Source organism: Folsomia candida, unplaced genomic scaffold, assembly GCF_002217175.1.
Source record: "Folsomia candida strain VU population unplaced genomic scaffold, ASM221717v1 Fcan01_Sc001, whole genome shotgun sequence".
Lineage (NCBI taxonomy): Eukaryota > Metazoa > Arthropoda > Collembola > Entomobryomorpha > Isotomidae > Folsomia > Folsomia candida.
This window is the reverse complement of record NW_019091193.1, coordinates 8,006,151-8,021,905: the sequence shown is the minus strand read 5'-3', so window position 1 is coordinate 8,021,905 and position 15,755 is coordinate 8,006,151. Positions and strand designations below refer to the sequence as shown.

Here is a 15,755-nt window from a genome sequence, read left to right as displayed (position 1 = left end):
TGTGAAAATTATAGTGTTAGCCATATTTGCTTTAATATATTTGTGGATGTTCTCTTGTATAGTTAAGAAACATTATTTTATAGATACTTGTGAAATTAAGGTGCCGTACACGTCATACATTGTCATGACATATAAATGTCAATCATCAATTCCTAAAATAGCCTTAAACAGTTATGAAGCATTAAAGTATATAAAAAATCAATTTTATTGTGTAACAATTTGCTCGTATATCTTTATTATTATGGGAGAATTTTTTCATTGGTTGGGTGAAATTTATTACGGTAAAATTGTAGAATTATCCAGATAAAATTTTGATACATATTTTTCTTCATAAATAAATACTTATTCATTTGCACATGTGTTATGTGTCTTTAGGAAGTTCGGGATTATGGTATGCTTTATTGGAACCATGGCAAGATGATCCTGTCGTGGGAGATGATTATGAAGAACAAATCGACAACTTCGTGCTCCGTTCTTATTTAAATATTTACAATGTATGCGACGATCCTGAAAAGGAAATTCAGCCGGAATTAATTTTAAAATTTCTACTGGAATCTATTAAGTATTACGGGCAGAATGAGAACATTCTCAAAGATGTGCGTGACCAATGTGGCCATTATCAAATTAACTTAACATAATTTGAAACTTGAATTTTCTAATCAATCTTATTCTTACAGGAACTTGGAATGAATAGGAAGTGGCGAAGTGTTCTTGAATCTTTATCGGAAAAGTTGGACTAGCAGGTATCAAAATTTAACTTGACAAACAAAATAAAACTGATCTTAGAAATTGATACTAAAAACCTACAGTGCAGACTTGATATAGCCCGAGTCAGGCAAAATTGTGGTTATCACTTAATCCGACTTTTTTGCATGAAATTTTATTGCAAATTGATTTCAAAAAATATAAAAATTTAAATTGATTTTTCAAATTTAAATTCACATGCTTCGATTAATAACAATTGGCAGCCTATTTAACAAATTTCAGCTTGATACGAGGTTTTCAAAAACTCGGTATGGGTCACCCAACAGGGTCCTCCAGATGAAATTTTGTCATATTTTAATTCATATTGTTTCATTAGGAGCAATTATCAACTTGTCTACTAAATTTCAGCTCGATTTCACGAATTTGAAAAATTGGTATGGGTCACCCTATAGGGTCTGTACGGATGAAAATGTGTCAAATTTAAATTCATATTCTTTCATTAGTAGCCATTAACAACCTCTGTACCAAATTTCAGCTCGATTGGATGAGTTTTAAAGATCGGCATGGGTCACCCCCTAGGGTCCCTCCACATGAGAATTTTTATAATTTTACTTTATATTCTTTCATTAGAAACCATCATCAATCTCTGTACCAAATTTCAGCTTCCTACTATAATTTTGAAAATTTGGCGCATAATACCCCACCCACCTTTATGACCCCCACCGGTCAATCACTTGACCGATTTCGCCCATCTTCGAACTTAACTCCTCATTTGACCCATACTACATTTGTGCAAAATCTCAAGTCGATCGGATTAGTTTTACGGCAGTTATCGCAAGACAGACAGACGGACAGACGGACGTGACGGGTACATAAGCCCTGACTCGGGCTAAAAATGTGAATCTGTCTCTTGACTTGCTTGGATACACAGGAACACAGTGGACGAATTTGAAACCAACGTAATAATGCTGAGCTGGCTTTAACCTTCTGAAGCATGTATGCCTTAATATGCATGCAAATTTTTGTAGGTACATATGTATCTTGTGCTCGATTAACGTACGGCATGCCATAAAATTATCACCGGACTTATTTTTAATTGTTATATGATTATGTTTACGATTAATGTAAGTAATTTGTGTAAAAAATTTGTCTGTTCGCATAATTCAATAAATATGCACATGCGTAAGAAAAATTTACATACACATGTAAATATGCTTGTAACCCGTTTGACTTGTATGTACATACATCTTTTTCCTTTGATCCTGGAGTAAGTATGTATGGGTAATGGCGAGTTCAACCCGAGATCATTTCAAGCATTCCAAATGGCAAGGCATACGCATACTGACGCATAGAACTATAAAGCAATATTGTGGGCCACGCGTTTTTTATACTTTACTAAATATAGACCTTTCCGTATCACCAGTAGTTTTTGTCACGAATGTTGTACAAAAATAAAATAAAAGTAACAGTCGGGTCATCAGAACAGGATAACATTTAGGCATCATCCACGACAAGCATATTAACTTGCTTATCAAGTTCTTTTATCGTCCAAAAAATTAGTGTTGAAAATTGTGGTGGACAGAAAATGACAGCCTATGTCAACTGGATCACATTTTCTATTCAATTGATTTATATTTCTTTCCTTCTGATTTGCTCGACGCACAATATTTTTAGTTTGTCGTCTTTTATGCCAGTTTCAGACAACGATCCTCTCATATGTACAGTTATAATCCCATTCAAACCTTACGTATTTAATAAGTACGGATACCAATGCCAATTAACTCTGGATATGGTCTGGGGTTATGCAAAATTTTTAGTCCTTTGTATGGTGAACAATGCATTGATTCTGGTATTCTATAAGTTATTTTACTGGCTTGGGGATACTTATTACGGACAAGGTAAAATCTTTCATAATGTGTCATTTGAGTGGATAATTAATTAGTTACATGCATACACGTTAATGTCATTTCAATTATGTATCTGTTGTTTCAGAGCATCTTTTTGATAGTAGTATCTTCTTATTGCCCAATTCGAATGCTGATTTACCAGAAGTAGATGAAGAGTATGAACAACACATCAATAATTTTGTGCTGTTTTCTTATTTTGAAATTTATAAAAACTCTGATGACCCAAACGAAATAATTCAATCGGAACAAGTCTTGCAGTTTTTGATTAGGGCTACTCATCATTATATTCAGAATGAAGATCTTGTTGAAAATGTAAGTTTATGCATATTTTTAGTTATAGTAACACTCTAGTCACTACAGTATCTACGGGAACTCTGTCAATTTTTGTTTCATCTGTCGTTGTCATAACTCTCAAATTATTGTCTATTTTAAACTCTGATTAATGGAATCCGAATTAAATATGCTAATCAACTGTATGTAGGACCCCTCAGTGAATGCATTTTAAATTATTTTGCTTAAAGATATTCCCTGCATTCTATTAGATTTTTAAAATGGTTTTGACCTTTGACTTCTCCCAACTCGGGAGGCGTGATGCATAAAACTTTAAATTTTTACTGGCTGGATATCCTGACATTGTTTATTATCTTTAAATAGGATTTTACAAAGAAGCGAAAGTGGGATCACATTCTGCAGTCATTATCAGTAAGACTACAAGAGGTAATAATTATTGAAGACTTCTGTACATATCTATGAACTATTTTGTTATTTTTGATATTCTGTTTTTAGAAAAGCCGGAAGTAGCCGCTACGGCTGTATTCGAGTAAAATTCTACAAACCTGGCATTTCTCGTATCAATATTTGCCTACGGATTTTATCTTTAGGGCATCGGTGTATAGGGGGTTTCTGGCAAAGGTTGAACCAAAGATTTGAGCGTGCACTCAAGAGTTGAAAGAAAACTTCATAATTTTAATTTATTACATTCTTAGGGATTTCACATTTAAATAGATACTTGCATATTTATGTTAATAATTAAATAGTTAAGAAAAACGTTTTAGTGGAAAATAAATTTGTACTAATCTTTTGAAAAAAGTGCCCTCATAATAACCACAATTCAATTTGTACATAATGCATTCCGAACTTGATATTGATCGACCTCTTACCTACTTACATACATAAGCGCATACGTGTATAACATGCAAAAGAAAAACTGTTCTAAATTTAGAGCTGCGTGCAAAATATATGATGGAAATGGGAAATGAGCAAGGTTATCCGAACTTAAAATTGCATCTGTTCTTGTAATAAAAAAGTTGCTAAATTTGGTGCTGGCCATTGCAAGTAAATTTGAAAATAAAATTTGACATAAATTTTGTTAAGAAATAAAATATTTCATCAAAGTGTCTATTTTAAAGGAGAATGACAAGGTTAACCAACTTCGTGATAAGAGTCGTGCACTGTAGCTTTGGTTTTATTCTCATGGGATTCAATATGTGGTTACTTTTGCTTCCTAATTCTAATTATTTAAAATGTGACGTAACGGTGCCGTTTACTTCTTACGTTGTGACTCAGTACAATTGTGTCATAACTCCAATTAAGGTTTGGGAGTATGTAAAACATCAACTCATTTTTGGAGCAATTTCATCATTCTTCTTCATCTTCTGGGGGGAAGTGTATTTTTACTGGTGGGGACTTTATTTCGGTAATTAATTAAACAGCAATTTTATAAATGCATCTCGTATTTAAATGTCACGTTCATTTTTAACCCTATTTTTCCTCGAAGGCGGTGTAGCTCCTACAATCTTCGATGCTGAGCATGACGACTCGCCACCGCCACACGTTGAAGACGACTATGAACAAAATATTGACAACTTTGTTCTCCGTTCTTATTTAGAAATTTACAAGTTCTCTGATGATCCAGAGGAACAGTTACAACCGGAACACGTTATGCACTTTTTGCTCAAATCAATGCATCATTACGGACAAAATGAAAACATTTTAAAAGATGTACATCAACGCATATATTTTAATGTTGGATTTTTGATTGTTTAATGACCAGTATTTTTTTCAGGAGTTGGGCATGAAGAGAAAGTGGCATCATATTCTGGAATCATTGACAACCAGATTGGAAGAGGTATGAATCGGAATTTATTTACGATTAAATTTTGTTATCAAGTACCTAATTAAGTTAATTTTTTATTTTAGAAAAGTCGAACGTAATTATGTTGTGAGCAATAAATATGAACTGACGAAGGATTAACATATTCGGCTGACAGCGAAATTATTACGAAAAAGTTACGTAGTTTGTGATTTAAGGAACTTACAGATTTCTAGATTTAGAATATTACTGTAGATTAGTTATAGTAATTTGTTGTATTTAAGTACATACTTATAGACATGATTACATTTAGATGATATGTATATTCAATATATTTTTATAATTATGATTATAATATAGGTCATACAATCCTTAAGTATATAAATACTTTTTGACTAGCAGATATTTATAAATGGCATCACTTTTGATCACCCACTAATCTGTCACTCTTGTCACAATTCATAATCGGGTTTTATGTATATTAAATTACTGGGTACTTAATGCTGCACGCGATATCGTACAAGTCTCAATTTGAGTGGTGGAAATAATGCAAGTGCTAAAATTGATAATAATGCAGGCCTTTCTTGCTCCAATCTTGAATGGATGTACCACTTGAGACGATCAATCTGAAATTAATCTAGAATTAATAATTTCATCGAATAATAATAACTACATATATAAATGAAATTAATTGATGTATACCGCATCGTGAACTTCCAAGCTTAGTCTTGCCTCCTTGCCAGTAACAAAGTCGTTCAGCCAAACATGGATTGCCCTTATGGCATCATTTGTTCGTACCGCTTGCCAAACTGTCCACCCAAATAATGCCACGTAACCAAAGATTATCACACAATCCGCCACAACCAGTCTAATCGTTGCCGGTTCTAATCCGGCTGTAGATCGATTTCCCGTCACATTCGCTACAATATCAAATAATTTTACCACGGCGGGATCCACGCCTTCTTCTCTCAACCCCAAAAATGCTGTCAGGGCGATATTAAAAAGTGTCAAAACCAAATGCCCCACTTCTCCCCACAACTCAAACCCCACCATTATCACAACTACGGATAAAATTATGCTAAAAGTCGAATTCGTCATCATCACGGAGTCTAAAATATCTTTTGCCATTTTCTTAATCTCATCAAAATGATCATACGTCGGTCCTACATTCATCTTTATGAGAGCCTCGACATATTCTTGCGCCAGATCGATCTGGTATCTTATCAAGAAACAGAAACATGCGTAAATCGGAAGGACAAAAGTGGACAGGACGGGGATGAAATAGTTCATCGCTACTATCCAGATCTGATCTTGTATAGCAAAGTTGGCCTGTTTACTGATATCATTTGTGTAGAAATTTGAAACCTGATCAAGTACATGAATCAGCAGGATTGAAACGTATATTAAAATTAGTGTTGTCCGTTTATTCGAAATTCTATCAAATTCTGCACCTTCTGCATCCACTTGTTTTTTTGCCTTGATCAGATTGGTCTCATTAGATGTGAAAATTATGAAATTTCGTAGCTGGTATCCTTTCAACCAGAATAGATTGAGCGGAACTGCGATTGGAAGGATGCTAAACAATGTGGTAACCAGATCAAAAAATTCTAGTGTAACTTTCCCATTGATGATAAGGGTTTGAACTAATCTTCCCAGTGCGTAGAAGAGAGCAATGTTAAACACAAGGCAAACCAGGGCTGTCAAGACTGTCAAAATTACGTGTGGACATGTAAAGGAGGATTTTAACCATTGTTTTGTGCCCCCCGAATATATTTTTCCTGGGTGGAGAAAGAGTAGGTGGATGGGAAACCCCCACAATAAGAGTGGGGTGAACACAATAATGAAATTTGTACGCCATGGGGAGGAGTAGACTGGTGCAAAAGGATTAGGTCCTACCATTGTTTTTCTACGAAAGTGAGATGAAAATGTGTTCAATTTCGTGTCGACGTCGGGTGGTGGTATTTCCGACATGGATTTTGATTCTGGTGACAGTGAATGGTTGTCAGAGTCGAAATAAATTAGTCTGATAAGGTTTCTGTTATCAAAATCGTTTTCTAGGTGGAATTGCTTTTTAGCAGCACACTGTGAATTGACTGATTTCTTATTGTACAAATTTTTTGAGTACATTATTCACACTCGAGTAGGTGTACATGTGTACGAACGGGCAAACAGTAACTGGACTTCGGTAAATCATTAAATTATTGGCACACGGATAAAATACAGGACATTTGTTTTGCATGCATAGATATCGAAGAGCGAAACGTTATGAAAAATTTGTCTTTCTCTTTGCTCTACTCATATGCACATGGTTCATTCTTGATAATAACTTTCTGCGTTGAGCCATGCACAAAATCAATAAATAAGTCTACAAAATTTGAATGAGGTGAGTAAGGAAAAATATGAAATAAATTTAACATGCTTTTAACCTTACAATCTCAAAATTTACAATTTCATTGACTTTATAATTAGTTAAATCATCTCAATCGGTCTTTAACAAGACTGGATCTCTCAAGTTGGGAATTGTTATGATAAGAGATTCTATATTGTAATATGCATTCCTTGGTTACATACATATATACAAAAAGAATAGAATATAAATGCTAACTATAGAATCTTTGCTTGCTTATTGTCATGGGTTGCATCACCTAAGAATAAAATAATCCTTTTACAATTTATCAGGTTTTTTGTTTCTATTGTATTTGGTACATATCTAAATCGATTGTGTGCTTGATATCCTTGAAAATTGGAAGGAAGGAACTATGTGCCGCTTGCGTGTTGGTAAAATATGTTATTTACCGAATCAAGTTGAAGACAAACTTTGAACCATTTTTTAGAACTTTCATTTGTTCTCGATTTGCGCGTGCAAGGACACATGTAACTAAAGTACTATATTTATTTAGATTAACCAACTATGTATTATTATTTGTGAAAACAATGTGAAAGACATGATTTATTAGAATTTAATATTCTTTATTGTTCTCCGAAACCTTTCTCCATTGTATTTGGTACATTAGTAGTGACTATATTTTAATGTCCAGGGACATTATTTAGTATCGCTAGAGAAAGCATAAGGCAAATAAAATGCACAATATTATGACTAAATTTTTTATACGTAAATATCTATCGGGTGATTAGTTAACAAATCCTGTCGTATGAATAATTTGATTACTCATCCTAAGCTTATTTGAAATTACTTGCGCACTTTCATTATAAACTTCTATTAAGAAATTTTGAAAATATTTCTTACAAAAATCCACAAAAGCTTTGACTGTTACAACAATTTCGGCAATCTTCTGGAGCTTCCCATTGGTGCCCATATTCTTTCATGCATAACCGAAAGCATCTCTGATAGGGGGTCAACGGAGCTCTTGTTCTCTGCTGCGGTGCTGAATCGCATGACTCAAATGTCATCGTGAAAATTATGGTCACGATGAGTAACACGGTGAACGTTGAAATCCTCACGAAATTTGGCAGCACCATGGTGACAATTTCAGGCAACCTTAATTAAAATCTGATATCAAAAGAAGTTGAGCTTAAACTGGTGCTTACAAAAATAAACCCTTTTTTACAATAATTTTTTACCTTTACTACGAAACTCTTTTGCTTCTCCAGGGAAAAACTTTCTTCTCTGTTCAGGAGTTGTTTCTAAATATTATTCCAGTTTCGCATGCTTTCAAACTTTATACGATGGCAGAAATGTGGATTGCGCATCAGATTGACCTTAACCTGACCTATATTTGACTTTAACCAAATTATTCTTAATTGTGACCAATTGATGATACTTGAACAGAGATATATTCATTATGCACTATTTATGGCCACTGCAATTCGTCTTATATAATAGTTTAGTGCAAAAGTGACAAAGTTGACACAGTTAAAGCAATTCATAACTTGCTGATTGTATGGCTTAAACAAGATGCTTGGCAAAATTACAATATGTAATGCAGGCTTATATGTACATACATATTATATCTATGTATGGCTGATATGATGCTACGAATAAAATCACTATAACTGCTAAGACTGCACTTATTTAGCATTAAAATTTAGCCCATTAGTGCTGATAATTTAATCACATAACGTTCTATATTGGTTCAATAGCAGTACTTTCCAGTTCCAACAGAAAAACCAGAAGTTCAATCATAGTCACACATTTATCACATTAGATGAGATATATTATACTGCATATTATGTTCATGTTGGGAATAAAATACAATTTCCCATTAAGCAACTGGCATTGTTTTGTGTTGCATAGATATGCATGTATTTATAAGTATGTACATATATTTAGTATTTACTTATTAAGTCAATCTTTACGATAAATTTCTTTCACTCAAGTGATTTTAAGTAAGATTATAAGAATGAACCGAGGCTCGTAAGACTTATTCAAATTTACTCAAACTTTACTCGCAACGAATTACATTTATTATAGTTCCACATCTGAATTTTTATACAGAGTAAAAAGAATGTAAACATTTACAGATCTTACCTAATATAAATTCAATATGGAATGAGCTATGTATTTATATCTTTTGATTATATTGTTTATGTGTTACATTTCAGTTCAATCTAACCTAACCTAACCTAACCGAACATTTGTAACAATTTGTAACAACTCAATCATACTCGTTCTTGAATTGGTTTCAAACTTAATCTTTGTAGAGCCATTTACTGTAATAAAACAATTTGTTGCTCGCTAAAGTACCTCTCATTGCATCAGCCCATGATTGTGACAAGAATTCAAGGAAAATGTTTCATGTGTATACATCCGATTCTAATGACTAATTTATTTTGGTGCGATTTGACGACTTTGATTTGATAACCTGCATTTTACGAATTATTTCCTTGTGATTCTGTAAATATATTTTCCAAAATTTCATAAATTTATCATTTCCCGACTTTAGGTACTTTTTAAATAAAAAACCTAATAAAATTGACAGTGCATTTTTTTAAAATCAGGGAAAAGAGGACATGCTTTTAAATCGTATCTCATGAAGAATTAGTGTTCAAATTCGTCCATTATGAAAAATTCAAATTTATTCTCATTAATTTCTGCACAAAATAAAATTGGTCTGATCAAAATTCGAGTTATACACTTAAACGATTTGCATCGTAAATAAGTGGCTGGTGCAAAAACAACAAACATAATGCGACAATAAACCAATCCAGAATTTACGCTCGTAGTAGGTATCCAATGTAAATAATTAATATTATCATGTTTAGATTAAACTAATAAATTTTGTACTTTTATTTAATAGTAATTCCTACAACTAATCCATATAATCCAATGGAGCCATGCAATGCCGTCATGACCAACATGTCATAGTGGTCATACGATACAGAAATCCCAAAGAGTGCATGATTGAAAATCATAATTAGAAAATGTCATTGATACCACGGCTTAAAAGGCTTACTTTTATTGTTCAAGGATTTATCCGAAATCGCTATAAAAAGAGTGAAAACAAGCCAAAGTCCAGCACTGTAACTTGTGTCCGTAATAACTTCTCAACATAAACAATGAACATGAAGACGATACTTTTGCTCTTGGCATTTTGTGCATCCACGGTTTACTGTGGCGTTGTAGATACTACAAGTTGCGGTATGTACATTTTGTTGTATAAACACTTCTTTAATAGTATAAATTTCACCCCAGTCTAATTTTTGGTTAATTTGTGCAGGTGGAACTGGGACATGGCGAGAATTACGAATTGATACTTGTCAAGGTGAGAAAAACCATTTGAAAGGGAGTCAAAAATTTGATTTCCATTTGTGACGAGAGAGAGGCAGAGAGGGACACAATTCGGATTCTGGTCCCGTCATGTCAACCACAATCGTTGATCGTCTTTACCACAGCGCCGTATCTGTCTCACGTTGTCTCTCGATTCGGATGAACTACATAAATTTGTTCATCTGAAAACTTGATGAGGTCAATGATAAGCCGCGTATGTTGTTTTTCCTCAGGTGAATTATGCGAGATGGTCCCGGGTACGCCATACAGTGTGGAAGCAGACTTCATCCCAAGCGCAGCTAGTCCTGAACTTTGCCTCAACGTTACCGCAATCCATCTTGGATTTGATATCCCAATTATTAGCACCGAATTGCCAGGGTCTTCAGTCCAACCTGGTCAGCTCTACACCATCCGATACACTATCACCCCGAATGATTCCTTGAAAGGGTTCACCGTACCGATTACGTCCACAGTTGGGAGGTGCTTCAATTCTGCATTTGTCGAGATGTGCAGGTCCATCAGGGTTAGAATTTTGTAAATTTTCAGCTAACACATATAGATAAATGTTATAAATATATTTCCATACAGTACAAAACAAACATTGTTCATAAAATAAAAGTCCTCGAAATCCATACATTCTTCTAATTACTTCATGCATATATCACTTGCATTAAGTATGTGTTTACCTTTATGCGCATTGTACAGATAAATAAACTGGATGAAACAGAGTTAAATTAAAAGCAATCCGTTTGTACCCAAGCTTAAACTGTCAGGTTTGGATCATCGAATCCTGCAGGGTGAACGTGTACACACTACATGTCCATGCAATAAAAATTGATAAGATGTATCAGTGAGTAGTAAAATGCATCGGTCTGACAAACAATTAACTGGTGATTTAGCTCATTCATAATTTTATTTCTTTAATTGGCGTATAAGGTACATAGCTTCATCTTTACACTGTTAGTTTATCCACAATTATAAAAAACGTAGCCTAACCATAATATTTATTTATTTGGAGTCTTCAACTTTAATATGCACCTAGTCTACTGTGAATTAAAGATCACGTATAGCAAGAATTGTGGATATAAGTATGTGCATGTCTGCACATACTGTATATATATATACATACATATATATAATTACAAATACATGTATCGTGCAATAAATAATTTGAGAAAACTTACTTTGTTGATCTTCACGCAACCCTAATTATTTTAATCTAATTACGGAAGAATCTGCCCATACATTACCCATTTTGTTCTGGGATAAAAAAATTAAAACATGTTTACTTTCTTTCTTTAAATAAATACATTTTTTATCTCCAGACTTGCTGGTAACCTTTTTATTGTTAAAAGCCTTCAATAATTTAAGGGTACACATTTTCATTTCGATGTGTTGCATTTTCCTTAAATTAAATAAATTTTTATATTGTCAAGGGCAACGTGGTTAAATAAAAATGTGGCAGTCACTAATTTATTCTCAATAAATACCTGTTTCCATATTTGAACAAAAACTATCTTCTCGGGATGACAAGAGTCCTCTTATTGTCGGGCAGACAATGAATGCACACATTGGTTACATGCTGAAATTCTAATATAGTTTATCTATGACTTACTTAAATGGACCAACCCCATTAGTTCCTAACCCTTCACACGAGAAGTAGCTTGCCTTTCCAACCCGTCCCTAATTAATTACAGTAGTTGCAATTAATAAAGTCTTACCTTATATGATTGATAAGTTCATTTAAATGTATTCCTTATTTTAAGCAACATGCAAATGAAGAGTCTGAGTCTGTAATAATTTCCTCAAAATTATTCAGTCCCAAAAATACGAGTTCGAGAAGTACTTATCTATGTGTACCCAGATAATTGCGTAATTATAAAGTTTGCGAGGTTTTTATATCAAATGTCTGGCTATAAAATTCAGAACATGATATGAATGTTTGTAATACTATGTGACATGACTGGAGATGCGTCGTTAAGTCGGGCAGACTCGTCTGTCTGGATAAACTTGACTTGACTCAATCAATATCACACGAACATGAATGGCCAATTATCTTAATCCAATTAAACTACGAATTATTAGCATTTTAAGGTAGGTAGTAGGTACCGTTCAAGACAAAAAACCTCCTGAATTAATGCACCTTCCTTCATTCACCTTATATTAGATTCGCCTACATTTTTTTTTCAAAGTTTCGTTTTCAACCTTCGTACCATTATTGACCAAGGATAGACAGCCCATCCCACTTACATATTTACTTGCATACTACATTAGTATGTTGATTCCATAGATAAAAATGTAATTACAATACATATGTAATGTCGACGCCAGAAACAGCGTTAACACGAAGGTAGCCGGTATGCATCAATCATTTATTAGTCAATATGCCAGAATCTGAATATCTCAACCAAAAATCCCAACTCAGGCATAGCCAAAAGCTGTATAATTATCAAATTATAAAATCATGGGATAATTATGGTTTCTGACCAAAGATGACGGTTTCATCCTAAACATATCCAGTAGTTTCTTGAATGCCGTTGTGAAATTACGAGACTTGCTTTTTGTAAATTTATTTAGATAAAAAAATGTTGAAATATTTCTGCGTCCTTCTTTTCATTTGTTGTGGTCGCAGTTTGGGCGAAATGTAAGCGACTTCAACTGATTGTAATTAATCCTAAGCTAATTTTTGTCCAATTTTTTGTTGTATGAAAATCAGATCCAATTCTTTTGTCCTAAATTTAAACATGTAGTTCTTCACCCGGTCATCACCACTTTCTGATACCGTCTTCCTCCGAAGAGGATGACAGTAGAGAAGCATTTGTTCCAAATCCATCGTTTCTCGTGGCCAACGATTCGGAAGTGAAAAATATTACTAGACCGACATGTGAACAAATGCAAGCTTCGCCCGTCCTACTTCCACCGAATTATAACAAACTGGACTCAAAAGACTTTACATATGTAAATGTTGCGCTTTTCATCCGGTCAATTCTGAGTATTGATGAGTACAATGAGGCAAGTTTGTAAATTTTAAAATAAGACATGTTTCCATAAACGGAAAAATGTTGTATTAGATATTTGCACACTTATGTACATCTTATCTTACAACTCCTTGTCATTGTCCGACAATAGGAATTATTAGTGGATGCTGATTTGTCGCTGAGATGGCTTGATATGAGGATCCTCGAATACTACAGTGATCTTAACTGGACTAATCCATGCACGGGGAAACGAATGGAGAATTTTATTCTAGACGGTGATGCGTTGAAATTGATCTGGAAACCGGACATTTTCATAGGTTAGCTTTATAAAGCTTTAATAAATTATAAATAAAGTAATATGCCTAAATTTATCCCAGCTCCAAGTGAGTACATAAGTACATATATATTTATGCACATGTTGTTACTCAGATAAGCTGGCATCCGTCGAGAAAACATCAATTCTAAGCAAGCTGATTCAGTTAGAAATCATTACCAAACAAGAGAATGATACTCGAGACGACTATGGCGACGTCGTCTACAGTGCTAGGTAAATATGATAAGTGTTTTATCCTGAAATAGAAATTATTTTTACAGGATCATTTTTTGAACAGATTAAACTTGAAGCTAAGATGCTTTATGGACTTCACGCATTATCCGGCAGACACGCAGGAATGTTTGTACTATATTCGAAGTTGTAAGGAATCAGTTACATACGCAACGTTCCAATGAGATTAAATAGTATACATGTTTTTGGTAATTTTTTGCGTTTTTGCTCAGATTCCTATGACAATCAAATATTACTTTTGCAATGGAAAAAGTCCAACGCATATCTAGAGGATCCAAACGACGCCAATTTTGACATACAACTTTTTGATGTGGAACCCACAGAAAAGTATAGCCGGATCAATATTGAGGAAAAGTTTGACTATTACAGACGTAAGATTTAAGTGAAATAGGTCAATGGGCATGCCAGTCGAGAATATTCAAATTAATTTGCATCCCCATTTTCTTATTAGAGGGAAATTACTCTGCTCTTCGTTTCGGGCTGAAGCTTAGGAGAAATCTCAGTTATCACATTGTCCAAACTTATCTACCGTCAACACTACTTATCCTGATAACTTGGCTGTGTTTCCTTATCCCTGCCAGCATGGTGGAAGCTAGGATCGGAATTTCAATGACAACGGTATACATACAAGATACATAAATATTTTTTTCCATACCTCAGACTATCAGGAATGACTTTCTCTTTAAACTTGGGTATAATATAAATTTCCGGCTGTAATAGCTCCTCACGCTGACCGCCATGTTCGCCTCGGTCAGAGAGCAGTCCCCAAAGGTATCATACACCATGGCGATTGACATACACATGGTGTTCTGCATCTTCTTCGTTTTCATCGTGTTGCTTCTGTTCACTTCTACTTATTGGGCAAAACGCAGACTTACCAAGAAGGAACAAAGAATTGTCGATATGGTGAGCTTGAGAATATGGCATGTTGGCTCAAATTTAAGTACGCGTGCAAAAACAAGCAATGAAAATTACTTCATTTAACCCATTTTAGGATTCTGACAAAGTTTCCCTCCATGTTATGGCCAGCGCTAACGTGGAGACTTATCAAAGGCTGGTTGGTTTCACACAAAAATATGGCTTTCGAGTATTTTCGGTGACATTTATCTCTGTCGTCGTAACGTATTGGACCTGGCTTCTCGTCGCGTCTGACTACTTTAATTGGAACCCCAGTATCAAGTTTAATAATTTGGCAGGGGATGAAGACGGGCAAGGAAATGAGAGATCTTCAATTTGGTTGCGAGGAAATAACATTCTTCATCTGCAAGAACCTCCGTTCAATTACACTTTCCCACAGGATGATTAAACTGATGGTTGAGACACTTTTTTAAAATTAATGATTACATTTGTACATAGACATTCAATTTTTTGCTTGAACTGTAAAACCTTTAACTGCAATTATGGTGGTCAATGAACATATATATGTACAGCCATTAATGAATAAAATAATAATACAAAAGGTGGCCATAATGGTGATACAAGACATCATTTGACCAACATTAACCAAATAAATATCTTCATATACTAACTTGCATGCATATAGAATTGCATCATTGTAATAAATACTTGTAAACCAACCGTATCATGTATTTACATACATATATTAGGAATAGGTAAAACACCTTTACTACTGGAAATCATAGGTCAAAATTATTGTCATATTATGAAAGCCGGGATAAATTTGATACTTATTAAAGTTAACTCATTTTCTGTGAGCAAGTAAGTATGCACACAAGAAAAAAATGAAATCAATTAATCATAGATAGGTGTACCAGATCTT

General features: G+C 34.1%; 4 protein-coding genes across 6 annotated transcripts; 3 read left to right on the top strand and 1 right to left on the bottom strand.

Moving 5' to 3' along the window:
• The first annotated feature begins 293 nt into the window (after positions 1-293).
• On the top strand, positions 294-4,964 carry LOC110842022. Of its 2 annotated transcripts, XR_004836515.1 has the most exons (8): positions 294-596; positions 678-743; positions 1,637-2,924; positions 3,267-3,329; positions 3,399-4,308; positions 4,390-4,613; positions 4,678-4,740; positions 4,812-4,953. XR_004836515.1 is itself a non-coding variant. In XM_022087725.2 (4 exons), exons 1-4 carry the CDS (start codon positions 4,026-4,028, stop codon positions 4,824-4,826), a joined length of 585 nt encoding a protein of 194 aa, XP_021943417.1. In that variant the 5' UTR covers positions 3,719-4,025; the 3' UTR covers positions 4,827-4,964. The 2 variants fall into 2 exon arrangements, 1 of the variants encoding a protein (XP_021943417.1); XM_022087725.2 differs by lacking the exons at positions 294-596; positions 678-743; positions 1,637-2,924; positions 3,267-3,329 and having other exon boundaries at positions 3,719-4,308; positions 4,812-4,964.
• Positions 4,961-8,522, bottom strand: LOC110863623. Of its 2 annotated transcripts, none has more exons than XM_035857562.1 (3): positions 8,287-8,522; positions 5,407-8,215; positions 4,961-5,330 (listed from the first exon to the last, which is right to left on the bottom strand). In XM_035857562.1, the coding sequence occupies exons 2-3, from the start codon at positions 6,829-6,831 to the stop codon at positions 5,202-5,204; spliced, it is 1,554 nt and encodes a 517-aa protein (XP_035713455.1). In that variant the 5' UTR covers positions 6,832-8,215; positions 8,287-8,522; the 3' UTR covers positions 4,961-5,201. The 2 variants fall into 2 exon arrangements, with proteins under 2 accessions (XP_035713455.1, XP_035713459.1); XM_035857566.1 differs by having other exon boundaries at positions 5,407-8,203.
• A 1,623-nt stretch (positions 8,523-10,145) lies between these two features.
• On the top strand, positions 10,146-11,066 carry LOC110841648. Its single transcript, XM_022087332.2, has 3 exons — positions 10,146-10,303; positions 10,383-10,427; positions 10,666-11,066. Exons 1-3 carry the CDS (start codon positions 10,222-10,224, stop codon positions 10,968-10,970), a joined length of 432 nt encoding a protein of 143 aa, XP_021943024.1. The 5' UTR covers positions 10,146-10,221; the 3' UTR covers positions 10,971-11,066.
• Positions 11,067-12,951: 1,885 nt separating this feature from the next.
• On the top strand, positions 12,952-15,438 carry LOC110863654 (gamma-aminobutyric acid receptor subunit pi). Its single transcript, XM_035846898.1, has 9 exons — positions 12,952-13,076; positions 13,183-13,444; positions 13,562-13,727; positions 13,840-13,957; positions 14,022-14,104; positions 14,188-14,346; positions 14,427-14,593; positions 14,696-14,881; positions 14,970-15,438. The coding sequence occupies exons 1-9, from the start codon at positions 13,018-13,020 to the stop codon at positions 15,279-15,281; spliced, it is 1,512 nt and encodes a 503-aa protein (XP_035702791.1). The 5' UTR covers positions 12,952-13,017; the 3' UTR covers positions 15,282-15,438.
• Positions 15,439-15,755: the final 317 nt, after the last annotated feature.